Genomic DNA, 16992 nt, shown 5'->3' on the forward strand with positions numbered 1-16992 from the left:
GTGTCAACATGCTCCATAAATTTCAGTTAACTACTGAGTTGTACGCAGTGCATTTAGATAATATGATAAGACCATGAAAGTTAAGCCATTCAGGTTCCCAACTTGCTTACGTCACTGCATAATTCATATGTCCTTATCTCAATGCACTATACCAAATCCATGGATGTGCAGCTTCCAAAAGCAGTTGAGAAACCTACTTTTTAAACCACATTAAGGAAATGAAGCTGTATGTCTGCCTGTGGCTACATCTACATGACCCCTATTGACTTTATACTCTCCGTATGGAGATGTGCCGGTCTCCTCTCCCTGAAAACCCATGATATCACATATGGGGATGGCACAAGGCTGTGCAGGGGAGATTCGTACATCAGGATGAATTTATTTTTCCATTAGGTTGGCCAGACACTGGAACATGCTTCCTAACAAAGCGTTTGGTGCCCTGTGCCTGCCAGCATTCAAGAGGCATTTGGGCAATGCCCCTATTAATATGTTTTAAATTTTATCCCCGAAGAGGTCAGGCAGTTGGACTCGAATATCTTTGGTGGGCGCTTTCAACGGAACTATTCTATTTCCCTGCTATTTCTAAATCTGTGCCTGATTTTGCAGAGTCATGTAACTTGAGCCAGATCGGGCCAAATGCTGACATCTATTCTGCGAAGAGGCCAAAGTCAAGTGCAAGTCAGTCCTCCTCTCACTGGCTTTTCTTGCCCGAAAAGTCACTGGCCAGAAAGATCTCTTGCCAGAAATTAGTGATCCAGCCTATGAAAACATTTGGCTTCAGTGCCAACTTGAGCCCCCACATAACGCTATAGTATAGGCACAGGCTAAGGAACAGCAGCTGCTAGGAGACAAAGACTGCCATGATCTACATTTGGCAAACCTTTTCAAATACTGCTTCTGAGGTGGTAAATAGTGAGAGAATTTTTATATTTAATAGTTAAAAATAACCCAAATCTTTTTGAATTAACATCAGCTAAACTAGCTGCTATACTTGCATAAATATTTCAAGCCTGAATTGATTAAATTACTTAACTTATGGCATGATCTAATTCTTTAGACATCTGACAAACCATCAAAGTTGATAATGTCATGGAACTTAATGATTTCAGCAACACTTCCATATAAAATGTAGTCAGGGAATTTAAAAACTTTCCTGTTTTAAGGGATTAGACCACATTTCCAATGGTCTAATTGGCAGAATTCAAAAATAAAACCATATTAAAACACAGAACGCACTGTGATCGCTTACTGAAGAAATAACTTTCGTAAGCTCAGAGTCAGATTTATTTAGAATACAAAAAATCAGAGAAATCAGTTTTTCAAAATTATAGTGCTAAAAAATTCTGTTAATGAAATAACAATAATAGAAAGGACTGAAAAGAGAAAATGTCACAGCCTGATCTTTTCCATAATAAGAGAGAACGAGTTAAAGGAGGTATTAGTGGCAGCAATGATTTTGAGTCTCCAAAGAGAGTTCATTAAATAATCTTTGCTGGCATCTAAATTTATGTAAAAAGCGAAGGCATGGAAGGAGAGTTGGATGATTTTCAGGACGTCAGATTTCCAATTAGGAAAATATTAAGAAGANCTTTGCTGGCATCTAAATTTATGTAAAAAGCGAAGGCATGGAAGGAGAGTTGGATGATTTTCAGGACGTCAGATTTCCAATTAGGAAAATATTAAAAGGACTTTGATCAGAGTTTCAGGACAGGATTTGTTTTCATTGTTAACTGAAATACATTGTGCCAAGAAAAACCAACAAACAACTTAAAATAAAATAAAAGTAAGGAAGGGAAATGTTTTCCTAGAAGTGAATTACTTATTTGTTAAAGACTGTACATTCATTTTGTTTTGGGCTCTTTCCAAGAAGATGTGTCAAATATGATAACAAGTACTGAAACCAGTAACGGCTAGAATTGAATAATCAGAATCTGATCAGAGCACAGATGCTGAAGTATTAAGCACAGCAAAACAACAAGCTCAACAGAGGCTTCTAACTGAAGCAAATCTAAATCTGAAGACAAGATAACCAGAAAGAAATCTGACTTACCATTTCATAATTTGCAATAAGAGAGCCACAAAACCAAAAAAGAAATGGACTTCTGGTATCGGGGCAATGTATAGAAGTGGATAGCATAATCCAGAATAGGAACACTGCATTCTATCTTAGTCAAGCTCTTCAAAGACTAATCATACAGGTGATGGATGAATTGATAACTTCTTTACATTGAGATGGAAGTTTACATTTACTTGTGTTGACATTTGCTGTGTACAGCTTTCTTGAGTGAATGAAGCCTTGGTAGCTGTTGAAGCAATTTGAAGGAGAGCTTGGTGGCATACTGAGGAATCATGTTCTATAGCAATATCAGTGTAGGAATTCAAAAACATGCTTCGCTGGGTATCAGAAGAGGCACACAGGGATGTGCACCGCGGCTCCTCCTGCCCATCCCCAGACTGACTCACAATCTTAGTTTGCAAATGGTAAACATACCTCAAGCAGATCCTTTCCATGCACAAACACAGATATTTTTTTAACAGATCTCCTCTGAAACTCATCTTTGCTTGGAGCTTTGAGGACATGGGTTCATGAACTAGACAATTCCAAGAATAATATTTGCATCTGTTTAAAAGCACTGCGTTGACAGTTTTTAGCATAATGTAGGAGAAGCTTCTAGTTTATACATCAAGGAACTATTACGCACATCACACAGCCATTAATCAAAGAAAAACTGGCAGCATCTACAGTGTGAACTCAAGGTTTCCAAGGGGAGAAGGGAGTTTCCAGATTTATCAGAGTAGTCTGGACACAGATGAAGTTTCTTATCCAACATTTATCATTCAGTTTTCCTCTAAGTCAGACTAGCAAGCTTTCTGACTAATGAAATGAACTAGTGATATCTTATAAGAGGTTTAATAAGGACTTCTCCATTGCTTTCCAGTTGTGTCAGCACAATGAGTCTGACTGTGTCCAGCAAGTGATGTCCCCCTGCTCAAACACAACCCAGAACTTCCAGAGATGGCTCCTCCATGACCTCCTCAACTACCGTTCTCCAGCTTTTAATTCACAGGTCACTAGGATCCCTATGCCACAGTGGCAGACGAGTGCTGCTGTCCATTGCTCTGTTATTCCACAACTGAAAGAGAGGCAGTGGCAGAAAATGTGTCCCTGCTGTCTGGCTACCATCTGAGAAGGGCACCTGTACTGCAACAGTCTCTGTAGCAGTTTAAACAACAGCTGACCTGTCTAACCTCTCAGTCAATTAAGGTGTAGCACAAGCACATTATGCCTTAAAAGATTAAAGAAGTTTCAGAGCCCATTTTTATATTTTTATATAACAATCTCTTCTTTCACTCTGTATTATACTGGAGGGACACTGCAAAGAGACTTTGACCTCATTCACAGGAAATCTACCTCGCTGTTCACTTCCTTAGTCCATACTTGACCAGTTTATCAGGGAGGATTCTAGGGGAGATACTGTCAAAAGCCTTACTAAGTCCAGGCAGGCAACATCTACTGCTCTTTCCTCAACCTCCAAAGTAGTCATTTTATTGGAGAAAGCTCTAATAGGTTGGTGATCATGGATTGACCAACATAATAAGGGGACTTCATAAGTCCATGACAACTATTTCTAATCACTTTCCTGTCTGTCATCTTCTCTGAGACTGATGAAAAGCTGACTTGCCTGTAGTTCTCCAGATTCTCCTACTTGCTATTCCAGAGAATGGGCAGAGGCTTGCTTTCAAAGACTCAATAGAGGCCTCATAATGACCTTGGTCAACTCCTCAACACTTCTGGGTGCATCCTGTCATGTCCCATAACCTTGTACATGATCAATTTGTTTGAATATTCCCTGCCCTGATCCCTTTTCACAGAGCATTGCTTAGGACTTTCCTGCTAGTCTCTGGGGCCTTGGATCCCTGAAAGCAAATCTCACCAATAAGAGAATAAGGCTAAAAAAAAAGACATTACATGTCTTGCATTGTCTTCAATGTTCTTTTGTTACTCACTGTCCTGCTCCATTCAGCAGTGAGTCCACATGCTCCCCAGTCTTCCTTCTGCTCCTTACAGGCCCCTAGAAACCCTTCTTGTTCTCTTCAAATTGCTGTTTGTCAGGCAAAAATATGCTTTGGCTTTGTAAATCCATCCTTCTGTGCTTGGAAAGTGTCCCTTCATTTGTACGATGAGTACTTTTCATGTATAGATATTTACAAGAGTTTACAACAGAATTCTTTTAAACAGAGTAGGGAACAAAAACAGTGACTTCTACCTTTCACAACAAGTCTCTGCCCTTCAGTTCTACTCACCCGATCTGTAGCGCTCATCCCGTGACCCTGAGGACCTGCGACGGTGATATCGGGAGGAAGAGGACGGAGTAACCGGAGTTCGACGTTCTTGTGGTAATGCCTGGTCCACTCCTGCATTAGTAATAAATAAATGAATAAAGCTCATTCTGATTGAATTCCAGAAGTTTAATAGCGAGGCATTTTCAGCTACTAAAGGCCAGGAAATAAGCAGTAACTGCACCAAACCAGGCCTAGGTAGCAATCTGTTCTGGCCAAAAAGTGAAAATAATTCAGACATAATATATACCTGCAGCATCTCCTTATACTAGTTCCAAACATCCAGTATGTTAAACTTTGCATTCATCTCTTTGCCTTACAATTTTCTTTTTTATAGCACAGGTATTTTTTGAAGGCTCCTTCAAAGACAGCAGTGGTATAACTGCAGCATTGTTATACAGACACTTCCAGAAACTAATTCTCCTTCACAGCCTCCCTAAAAGAGTGAAGTGAGTTACTTACATAGAACAATTCAGACAAACAATAGGAAAACAAATGTGAATATGTAACAGTGGTATAACACACCACCCAGACCTCTCTCTTCCACAGAACAACCTGGGTAAACAAACCCAGTATATGTGTATAGCTTAGATCTCATAAATCAGAACATTGGGACTTGTAAGTCACAGAGGGAGAACAAAACACAACAACAAACATACAAACAAATCCCACCAAAAAGAAAAAAAGAAAAACAAGAGACCCTAAAAAAGTAAAATTTATTCTTTTGCCTTTAATTTTTTGCCTTCTTTTAAACTTTTAAAAGCAGTTACATACTGTGTAACTATAGAGCCAGAAGTAAAACCGGCTTCTTGCACTTAGAGCTGCTGGTAGAAAAGATCTGTTAAAAATTAATTAAATGATTAATAACTAAGCTCAAAGGGATGATTAAAAAGTGAAATTGGATTCAACAAAGCCATGTTCAATTTTTCTATTAAAGTACAATGCAAAAACAGTCTGTGATTATTTCTGAACTATTTAATGCCTGTTTATTGGGGGGATATAAGAATTTACTTTTGGGGAATCAAGAATTTTTATGTTGAATAAAGACCAATAAAAAATATGCCACATTGACTTCCATGAGTCTTAATTACACTGCAGTGTCAGAAGGCATCTCTTAGAAAAGTCAGCACTACGTTGTGCATCTCTGTGATGCAGACATCAAACTGAGAAACAGCTCCTCTCTTAAATCTCCGGGATATCACATACATCAAGTCTGCTGTGATCCCATGGAGAAGGGCCTGCTTGGCTAGAAAGCATACTTGAAGTAAAATCTCATTGGGAGATAAAAGGCAGAGTGAATCCATAAATGTTCCTTTACTCAGATTGCGATTAATAATTCATTTTCTTAATTCAAATAAAGTATCTTCATTCATCTGTTCTGTCTCCACACTACAGCACTGCGCAATTTCACCACAGTACTGCATAATTTCACTCACTCTCAAGCCTTTACATTCTTTCAAGTACATGTACCTAAATTCTGAACCACTGAAATTGTTCTGAAGGAATATTTTCTCCTCACTGGTGGCCTTGCTGGTTCACCATGAGAATCACTGATACAACCAACAACAAACAGTAACTTGAATTAATTTTTATTGAAAATGATCAGAAAACGATGCTTCAGTCTGTACAAGGATCTAACCACATCTCGGTCCTTTTCCATAATGCCAGTCTCATTGTACAGGAACGAGAAACTTTCTGGAAATCACATATATTTACAAAATATTGACAAATCGCAGCCAAAGACACACACCTAAAATTGCTGTTGTGTCTCAGAGTTTTGGTGAAGAAAGCAGTGCCACAGCATCACTGCCAGTGTATGGCAACGGCATGCAGACAAGAATGTGCCAAAGTTATAAGGAGTTGCTACTGAAGTACAACACGATCAGGGAGAAAACCAAGACCAAATACATTTTTCCAACAACAAAGCCACAGACAATAGGCCTTAGAAACAATGAAGGGAGTTAAATCGTGAGGAAAAGCATCAAAAAGATGCGAAACTTCTGTAGCAGGCAGACATTTTCAGGTAGACCTGTAGCTGTTGGGCAGAATACATTGAGGCCCTGGTTTCCTCCTCCTGGCCATTCAGCTGTAAGACACCCCAGTGGTCTCAGTCTTGTTCTCTGCAGCTGCAGGTTGTAGAAAAAGCCCTTTTCTGGGGCACAAAAAGGCAGTGCAGCCTCAGCCTCTTACCCAGGCATTGCAGGTGACAGCAGAAAGCCCGACCAGCCAGTCAATTATACTGGTCTGGTCTGCCCAACTGGGAAAGGCCCTGCCCTGCTCCAGTTCCCTCCAGAGTCTTGTACTTTCTAAAGATACAGAAAACTCTCATTTTATCTTAAAATTTGGACACTTTGCACTAGTTTACCTCCCTCCTACTCTTCATGTGACCTGTTACAGTCAGTAACAGGGAGTTTCTTTAACAGTTAGGAATGAGGCAACTCTAACGTGCTGGTTTGCGCTTAGGGACACAACAAGCTCTGTGGGAGCAACAAAAAGCTTCTGCTTTTTGGGGGGATTACTTAATAACTTTATTTCCCACTTTCCCATCCATACAAAAGCAGCAAATAAACCTCTATTCCGATCAGGACATGCAAGTATGGCTCCCACTTTACAGAAGTTAAGTCTGCAGTGAAGCAGAGTTCTGCACCAGCGCTCTGTGGGGAGACCTCTCTATGTACTCAGCTCTCTGTTGTGTGAAAACACAAAGCATAGCTGCATTTAGAGAGACAGTAAGAAACCTTACAGAAAGGGCTGGAATTGCCAAGCACCGCAGGGACCCACACCTTCCCTGAGGCAGCTCCCTTGTGCAAGACAAGGTATGCAGCAGCTGGAACCTACTGGCTGCCATTTCTGAGCGATAGGTAGAAGTAAAAGCCATGCAGAATACCATGAACTCAGAGAAACGCTGCCATAAATAGCGAAGCAGTGTTAACAGCTGAACTGTTCACCTCCATGAAGGCTCTAGCAATACAGTGCAGTAACAAGCATCTTTTTTTCACTTGGAATTCTGAACATAACTAAAACCCCCAAATTGATGGCTTTCACAGGCAGCACACAGGGTCCTTGAGTTAAGTGCTAATGCTTGTTGAAGTGCAGCCTCACAGAAACGTATTTGTGGATCAGTGCGTGTGGTGGAGTAATGGGCCTTGTGAATTCATACCTAGATCAATTCCTAAATCTAAGGAGGCAGCAGAGCAATGAATGGCTTTCATTAAAGGAAGGACAGTGTCACCCCAATGCCCTGTAGACAGACACAATCCCAATCACTGTCAAAATCTCATCATTCTTAATAATGCCACAGGCCACCACATCCTTGCTGCTAGTGAGACTTAGAAAGGTAAGAACAATTAGCAGCACTGACTGACTCATTTCAAGTTAGAAAGAATTTGAGCACATTTATTTTATATAAAAGAATGGGAAGCCAGTGCTTTGTGCTCGTCATATTGCACATAAGCATTAGAAGGTGCACTGGTGCTAACAGCCATGCTCTTAATGCAAGCGTTAGTTCATTTATCTAATGCCACTAATGTGGGATTCAGCCTGCAGATTAAGACACCTATATTTAGGTGTCTACAAAAAGGAGCTTAAGCTGAGCTCCCATAATGAAAAACAAGAGACCTAGACTAGGACTCAGGAGTCAAAACAGAGGTGACCAGAGTCTTATCAGATGTTACAGAATATGATACCTGCCTTGAGCAGGTTCTCATGTGTCCCCTTTAAGTTGTTTTCTACGTGCTCGCCCTGTGTAGCTGTCTCTAATACCTTAGGGAATCTTGAACAGTATTAGACACTTGTGTTCATGCAACTCAGAGAGCCCAGTGGAGCCTGAAATCTATGCAGGTGGTCAGGGGAGGTATCTGCTTCAGAATAAGCTGAAAAGCTCTCTGGGTTTCGTCAGCTGAATTAACTGTGTCTCTTCACAAAAGAAAGGAAGCTCAAATACCAGGTTCATAGGCAGACAACTTAATGCAGATATATCAATCTACAAGTCCTAATCTGCAAGCTGGATTCTAACTTTTGTGCATTTAACTGAAAATATAAGAGCCACGGGAAAGCTATCTAAGCATACCACTGCAAGCTGGACAGTATTATTTTTATGTGCATGGAAGTCAGAAAGCTGTCAGCTGGAAACAGCTTTCAGTCACCTCTTTCCTTCCTTTTTTTCTGTCTTTATCTCTTTGTTCATCCCTTTCAGTCTTTATTACTTCTTTTTTGTAGCTGAATTATAGGCCCTTGAGGAATTTGAGGTCCTTTTCAACCCAGGCCATTCTATGATTCTATAGTGCTACGTGCTGGTGATGCTACCATAACTGCATGGCTTTCTCCAACAGTGGACAACTGTTTCCTCAGTGACAGCTGACAGGTTGCTTTGATGTATCATGTATTTCTATGACTAGGTCAAAATTTTGAACCTGAAAATGTTTAAGAGCTGAAATGTCTAATTGATATGAAATAGAAGGCATTCTATACTCAGGCTGCTTTCACTGTTCTAAACCCAGCTGACAGCATATAACCCAGGAGAAAAATCTGTAGAGGAAACCCAGTAACTCCAGGGCTAGAGGAAAGGAAGGTTAACAGTATTTGCAATGCAGTTTTAAGAAACAGTATTTACGTTCAGTTCAAAATATTTCCTGGACTTCTATGCAATGGCTGCTGACTCTGCTTTAAAAGCAAAGCATGAACACACCGAGTATTCTGTAAACAGGTTAAATGTCACACTGCTCCCATGGAACTTGTTACTTAGCATGGCATTTCACTCTTCCCATCTGATGTATATAGAAGTAATAAATTCACTGGATCAGCCTAATCCAAAGAAGTTTTAAAAGGTGACACTACTACCCAAAATCAAACAGGGAAGGTATGCCAGCTTTTGCTAGATAAACCTTGAGAAGATGGAATTTCTGATGAGATATGTCTCATCAACAATCTATTTTTCAGAGGTGAGTTTTCACATTTACTCCCATACTTGGTTTCAAACAACATGCATACTTGAAGTCCATCTTCTTCTTTCCTTATTACAATCTCCATCTTGCGCTCCAGCATTTCCTTGTATGTGTTACGCCCTCAGCACAAAATTAGCACGGATAACAGAATCACACAATTACAGAATGGCATGGGTTGAAAGTGACCTTAAAGATCACCCAGTTCCAACTGCCTTCCATGGGCAGGGACATTTCCCAACAGACCAGGCTGCCTACAGACCTATCCAACATGGCCTTGAGTATCTTCAAGGACAGGGCAACCTGCTCCCGGGTCTCACTAACCTTTTCATAGAGAATTTATTCCTAATGTGTAATGCAAATCTACCTTTTTTCCATTTAAAACCATCATCCCTTGTCCTGTCACTGCACTCCCTGATGAGGAGTTCCTCCCCAACTTTCCTTTAGATCCTATTTGGGTACTGGAAGGCTGCTGTCAGGTCTACCTGGGACATTCTCCAGACGGAACATTGTCTCTCAGAGATGATGGATATCACATCACTGCTACAATTCATACATGATGTTTGATTTCCACTTTTCTATGTCATTCCCAAAGTTTCAGTGTTAGATTTGAAGGCTTTTATGGGAGAAAAGAACAAAAAAGGCATTCACCAATGCACTGCTCGATTTACACTGCAGGCAGTTTAACATCCTCCGTCAGCAGTCAACAAAAAAATCTGCTGCAGATCTGTCCCTCCTGAGCACTGTTGTAAAGTCAAGCAGGTTTGCATTTTGACAGTGGCAGCCAGCTCTTTGCATGCCTCTGCTCACTCCTTCTGCTCTGTTCCAACATGCATGAGCTTCATTTCAAGGCCTGCAATGGTGTATTTCTTTTCTTTCTTATCCATTGTTCAAATCGGATTGAGCCTCCTTCTCTCACTCATTTATCAGATTTTCAGACAAACATCTTGACGTTTGGTCCTACATTCTATTTCACATACGCTCTCCATGAACATCAACATTATTTCATTGCAATTCTTCATATTCTTCGAAGAAGATTTTGACTCTGATGTGTACTAAAAATATTCCCCCTCCAAAAAAGCCATTGTGCTAAGCGCTGAAATCATTAACACATTGCTAGCTGATACACTAGCTGATGGCATCAAGTGCTCATTTCTTTCCTTATATTTCTTCCCTTCTCATTTTTGTCTTATTATTAGTGTACAGCCTTTGAAGGGAGATGTATTTTTCTCCATGTTTTAACACAGTCTGACACTGTGAGGCCTCAGTACAAGATAGAAAGCAAAAGTGCCAACACAAAATACTTTTGCGCCATGATTTCCCATCTCTAATACATCTCTGTACTACTTTCAAAACCACGTCCACAAACTGTAAAATGCGTATTTTGCTTTACAACCAGATCCATATTGTGAGCCTACGCCCGTGCTTTGAAATGCCCCGTCATGGCTCTCCCTTGCTGAGATCTTTGAGAATTAGGAAGGCACAACACTGCTTATTATTAATACAGTGAATACATGAGGGATTTTTTTCAGTTCTAAAATCAAGCTTTGTTTAAACATTTCCTTGCAATCTCTGCAATCCAAATAATGTCTGCGGAAGAGAAAATGAAATTGTAATTGCCAAGTTTACTTTCAGTGCCCAAAGTGCCAGCAGCAAGAATAGTAAATGAAGGCACACATTCACATAAGTACGCAACTACGTGAACATACTACAGATATACATAAATATGTCTCGTTAATAACAGAGGATACAGAAAATGGTTCCTATTATTCTACAGAAAATTGTTTCATAAAGTTTGGGGACTTTCTATGGGAGCATATTATCTGCTCTGCACTGAATAGCTTGAAATTTCCTTGCAGCACCAGTGCTGTAGGGGCTCCAGCAGCAGGAGATGCAGCACTCTGTCTCCAGGCCAGCAGAAGGAGCAGCAGGTGCCTTTTAAGAACAGCATCTCACAGGTTTATTAGCAATGATAAAAAGAGTGCTGGTGACTGGTCTACATGGTTACACTACAAATAGAGCCACAATGGTCATATCAATGATGGGAAATTACTGAAAGTAATCTGGTGTAGACGCGCCACTTGATTAAGAGGGAATGAACCACCCATGTTCAAGCTGTTAGTAGCAAATCTTAATTGATAACAACATTGTCTCTCTGTTCTGTGAATGAATAATCAAATTTCCTAGCAAAAGACTGCAAACTGGGCAAAAAAAAGAAAAACCCAAGCTTATGAGGAAGGCTGGTAATTCAGTTATTTTTCTTTTAGGGAGGGTTTCTCCTAATAGCACACATGCATCTGTCCACATGTTATCTTACCCAGAACTGACTGATCTAATCAAGATAATCCTCAGAAAAGTATTCTGAAATGAACGCTTGTTTAAGTGGTTATTCTTTCAGATCTTGGCTGTCAGGGCTTCTCTATAGAGACAGTAAGAGAAAGGTCACAAGAGAGACCGAGATGCGCGTGCAGATAAAGGGTCCAGATTCACTATTCATTATTTTTAGATGTCTGGCATACAGACATGCTAAGAAAAGAAAAATCACTCTGTGCACTGAATGTCTCCATCTACAAACTGACATCCCAGAGCCAGTGCTTTGAGGAAAGAAAGCTGCAGTTTGGTCTCCTTAAGTTAAAGCAGGTGGGAATTTAATGGGAAAGAAAAAAAGAGGCTCCCCCTGTCCCTTCTCCCATTACCATTGCCAAAGGCAGCATATCCACTTTGGATTCCTGAATGTTCAACAGCCTGGCTAGGCTGGCACAAATGTCCTCTGCATATGTGCAGTCTGTGCAGCATCTGGATGTGTCAGACCTACAGTGCATGCACTGTGCAGTCAACTTGCAGATGTGAGGTGGATCCAGCAAGTCCCCCATGTGTCAGACTCACGGTGTATTTGCTGCGTAGCATGTCTGACAACCTACTCCCTGGGATTTTCCTGTCTAAAATAGAAACCTTAATAGTGCACTCCCACATCGCCTGATGGAGTATCAACCACATGGCTGCACATCTTCCCCTTCTGAATTAGGATTATACTAATTCCTGAAAAGTAGCAGCTTTCCCTCTCTAACATGATAGCATTCCAATGAGTGCAACGCAAAGACCTCTGGTATATGGATATATATGTATGCACTTCTATGTGTGTGTTGAGAAATGTAAACAACACAGTCAGAATCCAATATGGATTTCCTTTATAGCATAACGGCAAATTTGTCTGAAAATGAGAGGGTATGGGTTTCTCAAAGGGATGGTGTTTTCACAGGTGTGCCTTACACAGACAGAACCATAAATTCTATTTTCCTTCTGCCCAGCTCTTACACTGTGTCACGTCTGCCCTGGGAGATCATGGTAAGCACAAAGGAAAGACTCCACATGCCCACATGACTGGCAGGAAAAAATCTGCTGTCTTGGGGACCTGCTAATCCTCTGCTACAAGCTCAGGGAGTAGGAATCTGCCTGCCACCAGCCACAGGATACCTCCTATAGAGAAAGGCTGAGGGAGCTGGACTTGTTTAGCTTAGAGAAGGCTCCAGGGAGACCTCACTTTGGCCTTCCAGTACTTGAAGGGAGCTTATAAGCAGAAGGACCAACACAGTCTGACGGTGACAGGACGAGAGGGAAAAGCCTTTAAGCAAAAGGGGAAATTTAGGTTAGATGTTAGGAAGCAATTTCTTTTACTCAGAGAGTGGTGGGGTGCTGGCAGAGGCTGCTCAGAGAAGCTGTGGCTGGTCCATCCCTGGAGGTGCTCAAAGCCAGGCTGGATGCAGTCCTGGGCCGCTTGAGCTGGTGGTGGTAACCCTGCCCATGGCAGGGAGTTTGGAACTGGATGATCTTTAAGGTCCCTTCCAATTCAAGCCATTCTATGATTCTATGACATGCCCAGAAGGCACGATGTGTGACTGCTGAAGGACACAGCTGTAGAGGCACAGCTGGGACCCGTCTTATCTGTCCACACTGCAGACACACAGCCCTGCAGGAAGTCCTTCCACAAGTGTGCTCTACCAGCCTGGTGCCTGCTCCTAAATGCTGCCCTGCTTCTGAAAGGTTTGGAGTTTCCAATATTCTGCTGAGTGTCAGAACTCTACTTAGAGTTTCCACAGAGTTTCAGTCTCTACTTAGAAACCGCACAGAAGTTGGAGCGCTCAGATTCTAATTCTGGTGGACTTGGACTCTTCCAGTGCTCTACCAGAGACTTCCAGTTGAGGCACACTCACAGACAGATATGGACTGAAAAAGATACATTCATTGTGCTCACCAAAACGAAAATAAAAGAGAGGCCGGTTTCCTGCCGTGCTGGCTGCTCTCTCTCTAGCGGCCGCTTCCCGGATGTCACAGACCCCAATGTTGGCAGTGCGGAGCATTCTTCTGGCAGCTCCTTCACTGTGTTGCAGTCTACACCGTACCGCGGCAGCTCCATTCGCTGCTGTAACAAGTTGAAAAAACTAATTAATTCACGTTTAGTTTTTTTTTTACATTTGTTACAGCAACGAATGGAGCTGCTGCCCCCATGCAGTACAGCACACACGCACACACACGCACAGACACTACAGGACGCTCACGGAGCCAATGAGGTCAATGTTCCACTCTGCCAACATTGGCGTTAGGAATGTTAGCAAAGGTGCAGCAAGAGAACTTGGATGTCCAAACAAAGGGGAACTGCCTTTGGATTTCCTTAAGTTCCTTGGGTGCAGTCACAGAACACAAATCCCAGCCCTTCCCTGGGATCTTCAATCCCTGCAGAAGAGCTGTGCCAATTTCCACACTGTTTGAAAATCTCTCTTCAGCTTCTCCTCCTTTTTAACAACAAAAGCTAAGACCAAAGTTTATATATTCTTGCAGTTCCCCATCAAAACACATTACAACAAAGAAACAAATGACTAATTTAATCACCCATATGACTGTTTAGATATTAACAGAGGCTTAAGAAAGGTAGCATCTGTTACTTTATTTCTTCTTGTAAAGGATTCATCTTCCCCTTCCTACCGAACAGGGACCTCAGGTGAGTAAGGTCTTAGAAGGAAAATAACAAATTGCAGCTTCAGGTTTTGTCCAAAAGGCAACACAACAAAACAAACAAAAACTACAAAGACAGCAAAGATCAAGCACAAATAATATCAGTTTCTGGAGGAAAAATCTTTAATACAGTAGAAGCAATAACGTCCTTTATAAAACAGTAATTCATTTAGCCATGAGCTAAATGATTGAACTTAATGTGTATACAAGGAAATAGTGCACAATATTTCAATAGCCTTTTCCTCTCCTTCCTGTCATAATCTTCCTTCACTCGTCCCCACATCCCCAGTGCAAGATTTCCTGGGAAATGGTACAGAGGGAAACATTCACCCTGTTTCTTTCCATCTTTACAATAGTGCTAAATCTGTTACGTCATCAGGGATGACTTCTCCAAATTACCGAATGGATCTCACTATAGGAGTGATACAGATTTCTCTGCTGTCCGTTTGCTGGAAAACTTTAATACCGCAACAGAGACTTTGAAAAATAAACCTCAGTAAGTTCTCCACCTTCTCTCTTTCATCATTACACGCATGATGAGTCCTCAGCAGTTTGAGACAAGTTTACAGTTAGACCAAAAGTCTATCAGCTCACTGGAGGACAAGCTGTATTTTCTTCTGTGAATAATGAAATGCACAACTAGCTGTAGAAGTGAACACTGGTACCAACCATAACCTTGTGCTGAGGATTACTGTTAGGTAAGTCTTCCCATAACTCAGTACATCTAAGTGCAGACATAAGAACATACTGTATGCTTGATAGTTTGGTCAGCAAATATCTGCAAATTTAATGACTGAACTTATGGGACTGCAGCTCTGCTGATTTGATTTGCTTCTTACAACTCACAACTGTTAGTGTTGACGGTTAGTGATGTTACAGTCATCCTCAAGTCAGAAATTATCACTTCAGAAAGGCTTCTGTAACATTGAGGTCTCTTGAGGAGTTTGCATGAGTGAAGCATACCAAATGAAATCCAAAAAGCCCTAAATACCATTCTGCTATGGAGCTAGCTAATGTACTCTTAAAGTAATGCCTCCTACTTTATAATGTTGCCCCACAATCTCAGAGGAGGATGTTGGAGACATGGCAGCAGAGGTTGAACCTTCCCACCAATATTCCATTACAATTTGTTGCCATGTGACAGATGGCAGCAGAGGGGCAGCCTGACAAAAATACAATTTTCCTTCATGCAGAAAAAAATATTACACATAGACATTCACTGATGCTTGTTGACTGTTTATAAAGACCAAACAGTGGATGTGAGCACTGTGAGGCAGTGGGTGGTACGTTTCAGCAGTGATGACAGCAACATGAAAGACAAGCCACATTCCAGACAGCCATGCAGATTTTTATGAGTGCAGCATGCAGGCTCTTGTTCATTGCTGGTAAAAATGCATAGCTAACAGTGGTGAATATGTTGAAAAATAGTGCTCTGTAATTGAGAATTTTCTCTATCAGATAGTGCTGTTCTGCTCTTTGTATCTGTTGTTGTTTCCATGGAAAAAAATAGGAGGCTTTCCTTCCAGAGAAATATATGTATGTATATACGAAAATATATATTTACATCTGAAGAAGCCAGAATATGGCAGTACCTCTACATAAGCAGTTAAAATAGAAAACCATCAACATCATTAAGAAAGAATATGGTAAAAGTGAACTAGTTCCCAGGTCTGCAATGAAAATACAGCTCAGAGGAATGCCAAGTGCAAATGGAGCCTCTATACAGCTAGTGAGACTGCACAGCAGAGCGTGGCAGGCTCCCGTGAGGCTGACACAAAGTGGAGGCCTACAATGATAAATGAAACCACATAGATGGCTTCAAGATCCAGTGTCTTTATAAAGCATGAAATCTGAAGAGTTTTTTCTTATTTCTGGTAAACACATATAGGAAATAAGTTAAATGAAGTAATATATAATTTGAGATTTGATTTCATATGAAATTTTTTGTACGCTTTTGGGGCAGGTACGTGTAACTCACTCCTAAATACAGAGACCAACTGTTTATAAAGGATCACCTGATTAAAGGATTAAGACTCATTAAAGGACAAGCTGAAGTCTAAGGGATGTTGCTGGTCTCTCTGTTGACTTCAAAAGTAAGATCAGGTCAGGAAACCCAGAAGTGGAGAAAGGAACAAAGTTATAAGGTTATCTTCCACTCAGGTATACCTGTTTAGAAGGCTTTACTTGGCAAAAGTCGTAATGAGTTAGGACATCGCATTTCCTTCTGTATTTTTGCATCACTTAACCATAAACAACGTCTCTAACAACCCTAGGCTGATTTTCTTTTCCAGACGTGACTGCCAAACCCACAGAAATGTATGTAAAAAATGCGTATACGTACCAAAGCAGACATATCTATGTATATAAATATACATGAAATGGATGGAATAAGCTTTTTTTCTGCATAACAATAGCTTTGTTTAAACCACATAATTTTTTTTCAAAGATGCAGATTTTTATTGTGGCAACTACCAGTATGCCTGACATCTTCATATATTGCAAGCACAGTTACACGTACCGGGAGGCTGTGGCAGGTAGGCCCCAATTAATTTTGATCTCTTCTTTTCATATCCCTTCTGTGTGATGTCACCTGCCAAGAAAAAGAAAGGAAAATCAATAACATGTTGATAAAGACCAAGTCTAGCTGCTTAATGGCAGCACCACGAGCTTAGACACCGCTGCACTGTTTGTCTGTCTTGAC

At 40.9% G+C, this 16992-nt stretch overlaps 1 protein-coding gene across 6 annotated transcripts in view; it reads right to left on the reverse strand.

The window, feature by feature from the left end:
* DIP2C (disco interacting protein 2 homolog C) overlaps positions 1-16992 on the reverse strand; it is a 255726-nt gene that overhangs the window by 108779 nt on the left and 129955 nt on the right. For 3 of the 6 annotated variants that reach the window (XM_015853072.2, XM_015853073.2, XM_015853069.2), the window contains exons 2-4: positions 16810-16881; positions 13534-13701; positions 4306-4416 (exon numbers count right to left, since the gene is read on the reverse strand). In XM_015853072.2, coding sequence (XP_015708558.1) covers positions 4306-4416; positions 13534-13701; positions 16810-16881 — 351 coding nt within the window. The remainder of the gene's footprint in view (positions 1-4305; positions 4417-13533; positions 13702-16809; positions 16882-16992) is intronic. The other 3 variants (XM_015853074.2, XM_015853075.2, XM_015853070.2) reach the window with 2 other exon arrangements.

The sequence above is a fragment of the Coturnix japonica genome, chromosome 2, assembly GCF_001577835.2.
Source record: "Coturnix japonica isolate 7356 chromosome 2, Coturnix japonica 2.1, whole genome shotgun sequence".
Classification (NCBI taxonomy): Eukaryota; Metazoa; Chordata; class Aves; order Galliformes; family Phasianidae; genus Coturnix; species Coturnix japonica.